Genomic DNA, 16,880 nt, shown 5'->3' with positions numbered 1-16,880 from the left:
GCGCACACACACACACGCACGTCATACAGTTTATCACTTTTTTCCTTTCTTCTATTGGATCAGAATACCCAGGAGAACACGGCTTAATAATAAAAAAAAGTGTGTAAAAGTGTGCAAAGAATTTAATAACTACAGAGCTCTCCATCTATCGCAAATCCTGTGCCTGGCTTTTGAAGTGGTTTTATGAACTTATATTATAAAGAAACATTTTTGGCCATTTTACTCTCTATAAAAAATAAATAAATAAAAACCTGAATGAGAAGAAAGAAATGGATTTTTGCATGTTTAGGCCTTTTTCTCATAATCCACCTCATCACCAGGGACATGGTGGGGTGGTGTAACTGTCACCATTCCCACTGCCTGTCACTCAGTCACTGTAACGACCACGTAATGTTCCATGTGGCTCTCGTCATGAGTGATGAAAGTGTTGTCTCATTCCTTTCATGTATTTATCAAAGTCAGTCAATGTCTAAGGGGAACACACAAGATTATGAGAATATTTCCTTTGACAAATGGATCTTTTTATCTTGTTGAACTGAATATATCGATTAAAGAAACAGGTATTTGTGAGTACAGAAAGCACAATGCCTGGATTATTCCTCTGATACAATACACACTGATTGAGAACCAGTTGGTACTCTGGCTAATGAACACTCATGAACACGAAAGGTTTGTGTAAAACCAAATGATCATGTGGAAAAAGCCAGCGAGCATATTTGACTGCCTGTTCAAAGTCACTTTTTTTTTTTTTTTTTTTCTCAAAAATGTAAAACTTAGACATAATTAGAGTTCCAAATAATGTATATGAGTTTATCTTACAATTTTACTTATTCTTGACATAATACTTGATTCATTATGAAAAATAATATCTTTGTATATTTAGCAGAATATAATTAGCATACGTATCAAAAATTGAAGGTGGGATAAAGAGGAAAGATGATGAAGAGAAAACACTTGTATCTGACGGTAATTGTTTCTCATGTGGACATCAGTAAAAATGAATTTGCAATGCACCTCAGTGATAAAACTCATGCATTTGGATGGTGATTTATTCACGGCGGCAGAGCGAATTTTGTGGAAAGGTGCGTGCTGCTCAAGGGGTCGGTTGCATGATTGTCTAGTGTGAATAAAATGGCACATGCTTGGAGTAATGATGATAAATTCATGTTTAATGTAATAATTATATTTCTGTAAGAAATGTATAGGATATCCTTAAAATACATGCAAATTACAGCAAATCTATCATATGGTGAATATGTACCATAATATGTACCATAGGATTGTACACTGCAGTGTACAAAAAGGATTTAAACAGTGAATTTGTATCGATTTCTTTGTGTTGTGGATTCAGATGGTAATTACATTACCACACGACCTTGGTGTTAGTCAAAAAATGTAGGCCGATGATTTATATGCGGGTGTTAGGATAAAAACAGCAACATTCTAGATTCGGACAGCAATAAAATTGCATACTACCTCTCGTAAATGGTGAAAATACCTTACACCCACTGAGAAACAATTACGGTCCAAATAGGGCTATAGTCTCAAAGCTGGACTATGTTGTTTGTTTGATAAATTCTGTTATGAGTTTCTTACCGTATTTCCCAGTGCTCACATTTTAGGTAGGTTGGATACTGTAAATGAGAAGTTGTACCATTTAAGTCGTACATCTCTTGAGAACAATTACTATAAATAGTCCAGCTAAATAATAGCTTTTTTCAAAAGTATTGCACATCAGGTTAACCAAACACTGTTTAATAATAGTCTAGCTACCCTTTATTTATGTCACAGTGCTTCTGAAGCAAAGCAACCAAAACTAATATACTAGTAAAAGGTCCCAGTTCCTCTCAACTGTCCCAACTACATGGACTTTGTTTTCCTTTTGCACGTGTTTCTTTGTTGAGTTGACTGTGTCATTTTGCTCAGGTGTGTCTAGTCAATCATCCTTGTTCTGTCTTGCATTTATCATTTTATTATTTTTAGTAATCTTGGCCTTAACAGTTTGATTATGTGCTGGGCCTCTTCATTCAAATTCAGGGTAAGTGAGATGAATTAAGCATATTTTTCTAGGTCCAATAAATCATTCATGTTGTCTTTTTTTTTTTTCTCCGTTACCACGTGGCTTGGTTTCTGAGCTCATGCTTCTGCTCTATTTCAGTCTCAATCAACCACACGTGGTATTAAATGTTTATGTGTTACACTGACAATTTATTTTTCTTGATAATGTTGTTCAAAGGGTTAGTCCACCCAAAAATGAAAGTAATGTGATTATATACTCACTCTAATGTTGTCCCAAACCTGAATGACTTACTTTCATCTCTAAAACACAAAATTATATTTTGAAGATTGTTATAATTATATTTATGTTTCTTTGTCTATAAATTAAAAGTTAATGGGGTAAGTCATTTGCACTCCTTAACTTTCATTGTTTTGACAAATAACACTTTCAAACAGGTTCCCTGAAACAGCCAAACAGAAAGTCCAGCACCCAATCTCAGGCCATTGGCTGAGCTGCTGTTACTGTGTGGGGCTGATGTTATCTCAAGAAATGTTGAAGAAATGCTGTGTAGATTTGTCCCTAATACAGTTCAGACAGTACTGTTAAATTGCAGGCTGGAAAGTTTTTGGTGTTAAGACATGTAGCAACATTAGTCTAATACTACAGCTCATTAGTTTGAGTTTCTGTCCAGGAGTGAACTTACGGCTGTGTTAAATAAAACAAGACTGACCTGGCATGCCTATGCAATTATTCCAATTATACAATTCATCTTTGTTGGAAGAGGGAAAAAGTCTCTTCACACAGGTTAGAACAATAATGCTTGTTCAAAGTGCAAATTAAATATTGGATTCTTCATTAAAATTCCCCATAGATGTGAAGAGATCATTATAAGTCCCTAATCAGTTTTCCTCTGCAGCAGAGATGCAGGCTGTTGACATGTTTTTTCTTTCTTTCTGTCTCTGCTTTTATTCAGAAAATAGCTTTAGCGTTGTGAGAATTGTCATTATCCAATAAGAGACTGCACAAAGGGAATAATTTAACAGCGTGTATAGCTGAGGCTAAAGAGTAAATTCTTTATATTCTGGCATAATGGCACTGCACTTAATTCACAGCTATTTTTTATTCCAAGGGCACATAATATTGCATCCATATATTATACACATCAATTACACTGCATTTTCACATTCATATACAGTATGTAATGGTGTTTTATGTTAGACAGAGAAGATTATATTCAGCTATAATAAGCAGCTATATCTTTTACCCTTTAAAGGATGTTAGTTGTTTTAAGTATTTGCTCAGATACACGTATGGCTGTTTAAACTAGGGATGCATTATATATTGGTACCATATTGGTTAACAGCATTATCATTATTATTATTATTATTATTGGTATTATTATTATTATTCATTGGTATCAGTTGATTTTGGATATTTAACTGTTCATTCTCATGTTCTTGTTTTTAGATTTTGATTACCTTCTTTTTCATCTATCACTTATTTATTTAAAATTGTATCATGCAGTATAATCTTAAAAATCCCTAATAATTTAATAACATTGTTAAATGTAATCTTTAGCAAATCTCAAAATGAATATATTCTCCTCAATGTATATTATAATGTTGTGATGCTTACATTCAGTTGTTGTTAGATTATTATTGTTTAACTATTTCTTAAAAATAATTAACAGCTTATCAGTATTGGCCATACTTTATCAGTGAAACCCTAATTTGAACTGATCTGAATAGTGACTAAATACATATTTGTTAAGTTTAGAATTTAAATTAAATGCTACAACTGTTATAGCAGTTATGTGATGACTATTATTTCCAGCAAATATGTTTTTGGACCATTTCTTGTCATTCCCCAAACATAATTAGCATCCATCACAGCACACAGCTTTATTTCCTTTGTTGCATTTTCACTCTGCACCCTAGTGCTTATTTTGTGTTTGGCTTAACACTGATCCTAGCCCACTCTCACTTTTTCTTTGTAGTCACTCCCATCTCATTCTGCACATATTAAGCATCATTTAAATAATACAAAGAGGCAGAAGGGGGCTGGATTCATTATTTACCAGAGTCCTCCTGGGAGATGAGAAGTGACATGCGATGCAGAACTTCAGGGTGCCTAAAGACTGCACAGTGATAACTAAAGGGCACGTGACATGCTCTGTTCTATTTTTAACACTACAGACCAGTGTTTACCTGGAGGATTTTTTTTTTTTTTTAAGTCAGCATGGTTGCTGTTACATTATCTCACACAACATTGATAGTGATGAAAAAGCATGCAGTAATTTTCAACAAGTTCACAATTGTTATTTATTTATTTACTTTTTTTTTTCTTTTTTTTTTTTACTGTAATGTGAAAGTGATACAAAGATTAGACAATCACTGCAAGTGAGAGTTTTACACATCAGGTTGGTCTTTGAATGTGTGATGAAATTCCTTTAAAAACAACTAGCCATGTGGTCATATGTCCTTCCCATCAGGTTGGGCCGTACAGAACTCCCTAGGGTGCTCAGCTAGGGGGCTTGTGTGGCTAATTAACACTTTAATTAAAATCTAAAATCAAAGCTACTGCACTGCATATACCCACAGCTGAAAGATATCTGATGAGCGGGGAAGGAAAAGGGACAGGCTGTTTCTGCATGGTTGCTGTGTTGCTGTTGGGTGAAAGGTCTGAATCACTGTACATATCTGTGATAACTTCTAAGTACTGGTAGTGTAAATGCTACAAGTTCCTGAAAGTGTCTGTTGACCCACTTGGAACAGCTCCAGTGTTGTTCATTTGGGTACTGTGCTGTCCTGCTCAATTCTGCCATGCCTCAGGAATCACGCCAGTAGCACTTCACTGCATAGCTGGCCGCAAGCATGAGAGCAAATACTTCATCTTTTATATGTAAATCAGTAAGAGCTCTTGCTGAAATAGAAACCTGACTGTACAACAGAAAGGTTCCTATTCCCATTCTTTCTATTTTTAAATACTGTTGTGCTTTGCTGAGTGACTGTATTTCCCAGTGTGACTATTCTGTCATGATAACTCTCTGGATAGTTTGGTATGTTAATGAATATGGCAGTGTTAATGTACTTGGTCTTGGTAGACTAGATCTGCTGCACACACTACTTCTTGCTTCTGTTGCTACTGCTGTAGAGTCATTGTTGCCAAGTCTGCATTTTTTTTGCAAAATTGGGCTACTTTAATACTGTTGCCACAGGTTATTTTTCATTTTTGTGGGTTGAAGCGACTCCAATAACATGATATATCTATCCCCTGGAATGCAAATTTTAGCAGGGGAAACCCTGCCAAAAAAAATAAATTGGGCTAGTTTTGAGTAGCCATTGGGATTGTAGATACAGAGACTTGCTACTGCCAATAAATACATAAACACACTGCTGTGAGCATGTAGCCATGTCACAGTTGCACAAATAGCATACATGAAATTATGGATGCACGAAATTATAGAACTGATATCGGAATCAGACGATAATGGCTTTAATTGTAAATACAGGCATCAGTGCGATATGAAAAATCATGCCGATATGTCTTGTCGATAAGAGGAATGTGTTAACTCACATGTGTTCAGGGTGTGCTAGCGATTAGATCACGTCAGCCGTGTGGCTCATGCTTAAAGCAAAGTTTTGTCTGAATTATGATTAGTACAGAGGTTTGATGTATGATAGAGTAAACAGTAATAGCACGTGCAGCGGCAGCAGTGGCAGCCTCCCCCAGGTCCTAACACCCACTCAGTAAGGAGTTTTAATCTGTAGGGGACACTGTTGGTCTACTTCTAATAAAAATTAAAAGGACAGTAGCCCACACCAGTGGTTCTCTTTCAAGCATACATTTCGGTGTCTCACTATGGGATACGCCCCTTCTGCGTATTCCTCAGAAGCCCAATTCCATTTAGCCGGCCCCAATTGGCCCCAATTCAAAAAGCTCTTCTCGCTTCACGCCAGAAGCCTACCCAACTCTGTTAGCTATCAACTAGTCTCCAGGCTGGTTGCTGGCTAATAATTCTAGTACTGTGCGTATAGACGATCTGTTGGCCACCACGCCGCTTTCGCCTACCCCTCAATCAGGATTACAGTTTATTGTCAGGGTCATTCAGTACCGCGACTATGACTGCAGCAATGGAGACTACCGTAGCTAGCGAGGGAGATCCGCAGCTTTGCTCATGTGGGAACAAGATTCTCATGCAAAGACACACACCAGGTATGCTCTGCATGTCTTGGGCTGAAACATGCTCAAATGGCGGTCGATAGTCCCGGTTGCTGTGAGCACTGCACGCGTTTCACAATGAAGTGCCTCCGTCGCAGGTTAGCACGCCAAGCTAGCTTGTCTGGCAATGATCCCCTCATGTCAGCTAGTCTTGCTCCGGTTCCCGCCCCTAAGGTACCTATTCCTGTGGAGCTGCCCACCACGGCAACTTTATCGTGGGGTGAGCAACTGGATGTATGCGCCCCTCTGGCCGGTGTCCTCAGCACGGAAAAGGAAGAGGAGGGCGCATATGAATTTGAGGAAGAGGGGCAATCGGATTTCCTTCTCTCTGAAAAGGAGGAGGATTTTGAGGATTCCCCTTTTCTCCCCCCTGCGCAACCGGCACAACCCCTCGTTACGGCGGGATCCACGGAGGGGGCGGGCGGGGCACCATCCTCACCGCTTCTTAGTGTGGATCTGCAGGACGTGTGCAAACATGCTGCGGAGAAACTCAACATTCCGTGGCCGACTGTAGTAGCCGAGACTGCAAAGTCACGCTATGAGGGGAAAAGGCTGCCGAGAACTAAACGGGCAGCGAGACAACTCCTTCCAATATTTCCAGAGCTTCTGGAAGAGGTTTCTGTCACCTGGAAGGACAACCCGTTTACTAGTAAAATGCCCGTGCAAGGGGGGTCTGCGCTCGACGTGGAGGGTATGGAGAAGGAAGGCCTTCTTTGCATGCCCCCCATGGAGCCTTTAGTCGCAATGCACCTGCATCCAAAGCATACGGCGGCTGCGAATCCAACACTAATATCAAAAGCGGACCACTTCCATTCAAGCATGATGGAGCACGCTTACAAAGCATTCTCTCTCTCAGTCCGGGCCATGAACGCCATCTCTCTGCTCACGGCATACCAGGCGGAGCTACAAGACGCAGTGGGAAGAAAACTGTGTTGTCACAGATCTCTCGCTCTGTCTTCAGAAATGTGCCGTTCAGGCAGTGGGCAAGGCCATGGCCACAATGGTCATGGGAATAGACGCACTGGCGCACGAGTGGCCACACGTTCTCCTATACGCGTTCCCACCGATTGCGTTGATATCTCCAGCCCTTCACAGAGTGAGGGAGGAGGGCCTGAGAATGATACTGGTAGCTCCGCGGTGGCCAGGGAAATTCTGGCTGGCGGAGATCATACATATGCTTTGACAAAACAATTCAAAATATATTTTGAGGAAAAAAAATATTTAAAAATTAGTTAAAATTATTTTATTAACCCTTTGGAGTCTAAGGGTATTTTTGGGGCCTGGAGAAGTTTTGTCATGCCCTGACATTTGTGCTTTTTTCAGTTTCTTATAAATATCTAAATGGGTAAAGTCTAATCCCACTGTAATCAGCACAAACTGGGCTATAATTATATGTGAAATGCATGTATGTACATGATTGTATTTTTGAGAAAAAAAAGTTTATGTTTAGTGAAACATTTAAAATGTTAAAACACTTGAATAAGGCCATAAAACGCATAAAGAACATTGGTTCCTGGGACTTTTGTGAACTGGAGCTTGTAGCCTACAATTTTTCTTTCTAAACTATGTGCAAATCATCTTTTTTACTCACTCACAGAAAACAATATATTGATTAAAATTTTCTAAGACACTTTTTGTTGGTAAAAGTCATATGCGAGTAGGCGTCAACTATCATTAATATCATTGTGATTTACACCTGAGAAGACATAGGGCAGCATAATAAGCTGCATAATGAGCTGCATAATGAGCCTTTCAGTCAGCTGTCACTGAGAGGGAAGGGTTACAAGAAAGAATGTAACCCTTACATTCTTATTATTATCATAATTATCATTATCATTATTATTATTATTATTATTATTATTATTATTATTATTATTATTATTAATGTTGAAAAGAGCTGAGAATATTTTTCAGTTTTTTTAGGGGGGATAAATTAAAAGAACACCATTTTTTGTTACATTTGTTACAGTTACATTTATTTGTTACATTTATATTATTTACATCAAGCTTTTGAATGATATAGTATTGCATATTGTTATTGAAACTTCATAATATTTCACTTAATTATACATTTTAGTCAGGAATTATAGTTTGGAAAATCTAACTAGTAAAATGTTTACACCTTATGTGAAAACTAATACAAGTATATAAATAAATATAAAGAGACTTATTTATGTTTATGATCTCTGCTGAATAGAGGACTTCATTTTTTTTTTTTTCTGAGGAAATCCATTTCTCAAAACCACATCACATCTTTTTGGGGTGAATTATGTCTTATTCCTCTCACCGCGAAGCAAACAGTAAAATAAAAAGAACTTGAAGAACAGTCTTGCTGCTTTTTCTTTTGTGTGGGCATATAGAAGCCGCGCGCTTCAGTTTGAATCTGAATAGCGCGTTCAGCGCGGGGGCGTGATCACATTAGATATAATGAATTGAGACGTGAAAAAAGGACATCGCCTTGTTTTCATATGGATTACTCTATCACAGAATATATGTTTTCGGCAGCACTTGTTTAGTTTAAAAGTAAACATGTCAAGCTTTCTATAGATATCTCTCATGTCTCTTCGTTGAGTATTCACGGAGTTACAGTTCATTTTAATGACGTGTTCGTCAAAGAAGATCAGCGCAGACAAAGGCTGCAGACAGCACACCTTGTTTGTTATCTTTATTTTTTAAGTGCACAAAGTTTTGTTGTTATTATGTCTGTATCCCAAAAAAATAATCCCTTTACAGATTCGATTGATGTATTGCTCTTATCTGTACGATTAAAACTGAAAGTGTAATTTAAGTTCTTTTCGGGTTATCAGGAAAAAATGACTCATAACGCGTATCCGCGTTAATCGACTCCTTCAAACGTAATTTATAATGTTATCTTCAAATAATACTTATAGTAATAAAAAATGTGGTAGCATTGCATAACTCTAGGAGGGGTGTGTCGCGATTCTGCCTTCTCACATCGCGATGTAGGTTCGTGGACCTGCATATGGCGATTTCGATTTCATATCGCATATCGTTACAGCCCTGAAATATATCGGTATCGGGCAAAATTTGTTGAAAAATATCTGCATATCGGATATCGACAAAAATCTAATTTTGTGCATCCCTACATGAAATTACCCATAGTCAGTCTAGACAGATGGAGCTGGATGATGTGGAAGGTTTCAGAGGAAATCTATTTCTTATATATGCTATTTTATAGATCACAATTTCGACACTGCTTCTCACAGTTATGGCTTTATATCTCACAGTGTGACTGATCTCAGAAACACACTGTCAGAAAACAAATGTGCAAAATTGTAAATTTAACGATGCAACATCTTGTTACTGGAGCAGTACTTTTAAGGGGACATTTTTGCCTTACATACCTATAAAAGGTGTCCATTATAACCTTATAGTAGTAATATGGACCCTTAAGGTACTACTTTGAACTTTTAGGGGTAAATAAGTTACAAAGATGTTACTTCAAGGGTACTGCCCCAGTAACAAGCTTTTGTACACCTAAAGGTATAATTCTTACACAATTCAAAATGTTACTTTATTTCTGTATTTAAACTTAATTTCACACTTTCACACTTAACATTTTTATTATTGTACTTTGAAGTGGAAACTACTTTCCATATCTAAGGGGTTTGAATTATTATCAGGAGTTATGGTGACCTATTCCCCTCTGCTTTGGATGTAAAGGTCACAAGTGAAGAAAAGTTGAGGAATAGTAAATCTATGCAACCTTAATCATGATAAATATGTTCTTGCTCTGATGTAATTAGCCAGTGGATTATTTAAGCAGCATAACATTTCTTCATGCCTTCTTAGTATCTAGTGCTTCTTTAGAGCTTGAATTTGTATTTCATTCATTCAGAGAAGATTCCAAACAAACCAATTTCTTACTATTGTTATGCCTCCACAGATTGTCTTCCGCAAGATTGTCGATGTGAAGAAGGAAGAAGAGGAGAGGAGACACCACAAAAACGAGGTGACGTTGTCAATCCCCGTAGACCATCCTGTCCGCAAGCTCTTCCAAAAATTCAAGCAACAAAAGGAGATGCGTTCATCCCAGCATGACCTGGACAGGAACCAGTTTCAGGTGGAACACCACCTCCATCCACTGTCCCACCAGATTCATCAGCAGCAATATCAGCCCCAGTTCAAGGGCCACCATCCTCTTCAAAACCAGCACGTGGCCCCCATGCAAAATGGGGCCCCTGGTTCGGGAAACGGGAACAGTGGTTCCAGCGTTGTGACCGTCTCACAGATAACCCCGATCCAGAGCCCCCTAGCCTATGTTCAGACTGAGGATCTGAACAGGAGTGAAAGCCATGAGGCTATGGAGCTCAAACCCAGCTTTGGCATAGATGGCTCAAATTGTCTAAAGGTAACAAGTCCGGTTAAACCAAGAGGAGGAGCAGGAAGAGGCTGGATGCGTTTTCATAACATTGTATCAGGATCATCTCCTATGCTTCAGCTGGAACTAGAGAAGCAGCCACAGCAGAAGGAAGAAGAATGGGGGGATGTATCCCAGGCACTAAATGTGATCTCCCAGGATGGGAAGAGCCAGGAAGTAGAGGGTGGGTGGTCTAATGAAAGGGGTCCCATTGGAAACGGTAACAATAGTGATGAAACTGATGAAAATAATGCCCTACACAAGACTGACTCTTGCGACAGCGGAATCACAAAAAGTGACTTACGTATTGACTGGGTTGGTGATTCACGGAGCCCATACGACAGATGCTCAATGGAAAGGAGCCCGTACGAACAGCCCAGCCCTGGAGTGCACCTTCGGGGGATTCAATTTCAGTCTGTGCTTCAAAACAATCTGCACGAAGCCAAGCTGGAACTAAAAGGTGACATTCAGACATTAAATAGTCGGCTAGCAGCTCTAGAGGACCAGGTGGGGGAGATTCTGAGACTTCTCTCCGAGAAGAGGAAACCTTCCCCACCTCCTCAGGCCTCCTCGCCAAAAAACACACTTCAGTGCCAGGACATCTTTGCTGTTTCTCAGCCTGTCACTCCAGAAATGGAGGGGGACAACGGACCCCTTTGAATAAGGATAACTATATTTAGATATTGATATGCTATTTTTATCTCTTCCCTTCCTTAAACTCAGGAAGGAAAGGTGAATACTGATGATTAGAGGGAGGATCCTTGCTGTTGTAAATATATACTTGCATGTCCAGCTGGAATCTGGCCTGCCAATGATATCTTCTCTATGGATAGTAGGTGCTTGTACGCATACAGAATCGGCTGCATGCAGAGATGATTTTATTCTGACCTTGCACATGGGATCTTCTAAACAGGTGATATTTTAAGGGATTTTCTCTTTGAGTGACAGCTTGATGCCCCAGACATGGGATCTTGGGTTGCTGTAAGGCAGAATGAGGCTTGGTTTAATAATGCAATCGGTCATTCTTCATAGTGAAATGTCTTTTAATAGCTATAGTCATTTGAATTGGATAGTTACTCAAAAAATGAAAATTCTGTCATCATTTTACTAATGTCGTTCCAAATACATTCTTACTTTGCTCTGTAGAGCACAAAAGAAGATAAATACTGACTAATTTATAACCTATCTTTGTCCATACAGTGAATGACAGTGGGATCCCACATAGAGTAGCATTAGACCTTATATATTTCATTGTATGGGCAAAAAAAAAACACCAAGACTTTTTAAAGATTTTATATTCAACATACAGAAAGTCATACAGGTTTGAACCACATGAGGCTGACTAAATGATGATAGATTTTTCATTTTTAGGTGAACTATCCCTTTAACACAGTTAGCATAAACAGTATGTCCCCCTCCTGTATGCAGTTCCCTTTTATGAGCATAATGATTGGAAGTTTGCAAGATTGTTCGCTAGATGATTTCTTCGATGTGATTTAGGAAATAATCCAATAACTAAACTCATTTTTGATCTTCAAAACCCATTTTATTACCAACACTGTTTCAAATTCCATTATCATTATTGCCTTTTCTGTATTTATTTTGTGGAACGTTATGATAGATAAGAGAGAAATGGGCCAATTTTTGAGGGTCAGTTTTACATATTTTAGAGAGATATACTGTATCTGCATGCTGGATGGATTTAGCTCTGGCATGGTAGGACTAATTGTTTTTCCCTTATCAATTATGCAAACATACAAAGTGCAAGTCACAAAGAGAGGCCTGCATTTTGGGAAAGCATGAACACATTCAGGTCATTTGGAAATTATACAGGCATGCACTGAATTCTTTGCATGACATCAACATTCTGTGTTAAATATGAAAGGTCATGTATTCCTATTATTGTTTCCCAATAGAAATTCTCAACGTATACTACCCACATTTAATTCATTTTCCAGACGCATATTTCAAAAACCTTTACATTTTAATCCAGCACCCAAACTAAAGTCACGTTAAACTGCCTACTAAGGTATTGGTTTTGAATTAACCTTTAAGTTGGTCATTTGAAAGTGCTGTGGGGAACTTTCTAAATATTATATTATTATATCTACAGGCAGTGACTCACTGCTTATCAGCATACCCATGGGTGCTTTAGATGGTTTATAGCATAATGACTAATGCCCCTTCACCTCTTATTTCCCATCAGCTCTATTGTATGCTATTAATCCATTCTGGTTATGTTCATACCAAACACATATTGAATTGTGAATAGGGTTCAGAAGAGAGACTATTATGATTAATACAACAACAACAACAGGAGTGTGGTTGTATTAGTTTTCCTGTTATTGAATATAGATACTTTAACATAACAATGTTCTATCATAAAGCAATCCATAAACAAGCAACAGTACTTCAATGCAATAGCCTTTTATCATATATCCCTCCACTTATTCCCTAATTTGGTTCCCTCTTTGATAAACACATGCTAATCACTGTAAATGCTTGGATAATAATATTAGCTCACTGCTAATTGTTAGGTTTAATCATGGTTTTGGAGTTTATGATGTTCATGGGGCCAAAGACATTAGTTACTTTGTGCTAATCGCATTATATCTGTGTCCCATTATTAGCTGTTACCAGTGGATGCTGATAAAAACCTTACTGGGTTTTCTGTTTTGCTACTTGAGCAAAATAAATATAATAAAGTTTACTGTATTTACAGAAATAAGGGCATAATATTTCCAAACCCCATTATTTCAAATTGAGAGTTGTTTTGTAAACGAAATAGTTCACTAAAAAAAAGAAAATTCTGTCATCATTTACTCATGTCATTCCAAACCTGAATCTTTCTTCAATGTAACACAAAATGAGGAAGGTTGATGTTGTTCTGGCCAATTTTATGATACTTTGTTTCCTGTTTTCTCTTATTTTGTTACTTGACAGTTAAGATTTACATGAACTGCAATTATATGGCAAAGAACGGCCAGTATGTTCTTTAACATATCACCTTTTGTGTCACAAGTCATATAGGTAGTAAATAAATGATGACAGAATTTTTATCTTTGGCTGAACTACCCCTTTCAAGCTGATATAACATTTTTGAATCATGAAAATAATCAATAATAATATCCTTTTATAACACACTTGGAGCATCATAAAAAATAAAACACTCTCGATTATGTATCTCGATTTGTTTTCATTCACTGGTTTCAGTGTCCTGTGCTCCTTCATTCGGTTTGATTTATTTTTCCTGTCATTCATCCCAGTAAAGAGGAGCACAGACAGTGAAAGGATTATTCTTCGAGTCTCCCATGAAATTAAAGAGATGGATATAATAGATGCTAAACGCTGTAATAGTGTGGCAGATGACATGAGTCTCTGTAATGAAATGGACCTGACGCACTGCGTGGACCCCAGGGTGCCTGTTTCAAGGATTACACACAGTTTTCAGAAACTAGGAGGGTATTCAGCTCCACTGGGTATTGAAACTTTTCAGAGTGGGGAGGGTTTGAAATGACGTGCCTCATTCTCACAAACGCTGGAGCCGACGGTGAGCACCATGGGCCCAGTGAGGCGCTGGACTTTGCATCTGACTGCATGCTGCATTTTTGAACTGTATAAAACTTAATGCCAATGAGAATGATATTTGCCTGCCAAAGCAGTGTTTTGCTGCAACTTTTCTTGCACACACCCACAAAAGGGTAGAGGCCTGGGCACTAAAACATTAAAAACACATTACAAAATTGTTACGTTGTTAATGAAGACGTTACACGCCAATACAGAACATTTCCTCTTTTTATCAATATACGCTGGCCATTACACCACAATCAGCAAATGTAACTCACATTAAATCACCATTTATTATAGTTCCAGTGTCTATAAAATGGAGGGAGGGGGGGGGGGGGTTTAAATCAAAATCCATTTGATTTAAAATCAAATGGAACCCATAATGAATAAAATTAATTTAACACAATTTTTGATCTATGATATTTTATTTAATAACACAAATATAGATAGTCTGTCAGCAAATATTAGCTACCGTGCCTTTAAAAAAAGGATCCATGCTGTTAGATTTTTTTTTGTGTGTGTTGTTTTACAACATTAAACCTCAATCTAGGAGGATATATTTTGGATTATCAGTTTATTGCCAGTTTGGATTATCAGTCATATGCTATTTTCTAAAGCTTTTTTCATTTCTTAATCACGGATTTAACTCCAAAGAGATATTCAGTGTATCTTCTCACATCCATTTCTCCTGGCTTGTGCGTTTCTGTTACTCTTTTCAGAGTTGCTTGGAGTGTTAGTTTTTCCTCATGGCTTATGTTCTGCCGCAGTTCTGACTCACCAAAACTTGGACCTCGCAGATAGAGGTATTTATAATCACCAGAAACAACAAACAAGTCCATTTAACTGTTTATTCAACAGTAAGTATTTATGACAGCAAACCAATTGGCCGTACCAATGATCATTTTGGTGAGTCATAAGGATAAAAACTTGATCAGTGTAAAAAGGCCAAATTAAGTCGATGAGATTTAGTGCTGTACAACAACAAAGTATAAAAAGAGTGAATATTATTTTAGGCACTGTAAAGTCTAAGATTATACATTTACCTCAAAACTGTCACGAGAACCTGGTTTTTAAAAAAAGGCTGCTGAGGTTATAGGTAACGTCTAACTGGACAGAAATAGATTTCAAGCTGATCTGCGGTTCAGAGGGACTGGAGGGAGGGTCAGTTTTCTTTTTCTTTCACACCTGCATGTTTTCAGATGTCTGTTCCCATTGCTGAAGTGCTGCCCAGGCTTCTCTTACCCCTTTGGAACCAGTGACCACTGAGTTTATTAAGCTCCTTTTTTCACTGTAAATGAGACTGCCTTTTTATCAGTGTAAAAATATTATGATAATCTTTCTGAGGGAGGTGGGGGAAAGTGTTTATTTTTACCACACTGGCATGAATATTGATAATTTGTTACATACAGTGTAATACACTGATGTTATAAAATAAAAATAAAAATTTCATTGTGCTAATTTACTCCTCTTGTCATTCTTCTAGTTTTCACCTGGATTAAAATGCACATTGTTTTTGTAGTGTTATAAGTTATCACATAGTCCTTGCTCTCTGATAAGAGATAATTAAAAGTATCTGACTGATTTGACACACTGACCCAACTCCAATATAACCCTCAGTCTTTGTCTCCAGGTTGTGAGTCTGTTTTCTTGACAACTTCGACACTAATCTCCAGGGAAATGTCTTACCTTGCCAACAGTGTTGACCTGAGGACTTTTGAATCTACTTCCTATAAACAGATCCCTCAAGATGGACTGCATACACTGTAGTTACTTTTTAAGATCATTCGCTGAACCCATCCAGGTAAATTTCTCCCTTCCAAACCCCCTGATGTCAAATGTGGAGTGCCTACAGTTTTATACTAAGCCATCCTGATGTTACATAGAGATGGTTCTCGGAGTGTAAGGAGAGCTCAAAAGACTTCATTCCTGTCTCAAAAGTCAAGAGAAGTACATTTCTCATATGTTCACTTCCATACATTCAAATCTACAGCATCAATGATACACACTAGAATCAAAGATGTTTATAAATAGTTTAATCTTTTTCTCTTTGTATGGTTTTAAGTGTTACACAAATTAGTGGTGAGTGATATGATTTTTCTTTTACATCAGATAAAAAGTAAAACCAAGACCAATGTCATTACAATTACATTATTTATTAATATGTTGAGCATTTATTTTAATATTTTCAGTTTTCACTTTATTTTTATGTGGTTTCATCATTTTATTTATTTAGTATTTTTTTTTTTGTATTTAATATTTATTAACTTTGTCAAATCAAAATATTTAAACATTTTTATTAATTAAAATTATATACAGTTAACAAAAGAAATGCTATGCTTTATATTATAGTTTTTCTGATTGAAAAGTGAAAAAGGAGTTGGAAACTAGGCTGTATTCCCATCAGACTGTCTAGGTGATGCTGCTTATGTGTCAAGACAAATGGTTGAGAAGCAGCCTAGTGAGGCATTTGTCAAAATAATTGGACAGTACTTAGTTAACATGATATGTGTACTTGTTGTGGGAGGCAGGAAATGTCATCAAGGCTTTGTATGTTACAATTATGTTGCATCATGATATTGTTATCTGAATGCTCTAGCAGAGCTAGGAAATTGCTTTGGACTAGAGATGCGCAATAGCAACCTGGTCTCATGAGAAACACAACTATTTATAGTGTGGTGAATTCTTATATATTTTTACAATTTATAATTTCTA

General features: G+C 37.4%; 1 protein-coding gene across 2 annotated transcripts in view; it reads left to right on the top strand.

Annotated features, from left to right (window-relative positions):
* Window positions 1-14,497, top strand: part of LOC127938970 (potassium voltage-gated channel subfamily H member 5-like) — a 94,848-nt gene extending 80,351 nt beyond the window's left edge. For both annotated transcript variants that reach the window (XM_052535918.1, XM_052535917.1), the window contains exon 12: window positions 10,128-14,497. In XM_052535918.1, the coding sequence (XP_052391878.1) occupies window positions 10,128-11,261 (1,134 nt within the window). In that variant the 3' untranslated portion in view covers window positions 11,262-14,497. The remainder of the gene's footprint in view (window positions 1-10,127) is intronic.
* The last annotated feature ends 2,383 nt before the right edge of the window (window positions 14,498-16,880 follow it).

The sequence above is a fragment of the Carassius gibelio genome, chromosome A20 (genome assembly GCF_023724105.1).
Source record: "Carassius gibelio isolate Cgi1373 ecotype wild population from Czech Republic chromosome A20, carGib1.2-hapl.c, whole genome shotgun sequence".
NCBI classification, from domain to species: Eukaryota; Metazoa; Chordata; class Actinopteri; order Cypriniformes; family Cyprinidae; genus Carassius; species Carassius gibelio.
This window is presented reverse-complemented; position numbering and strand designations above follow the sequence as displayed.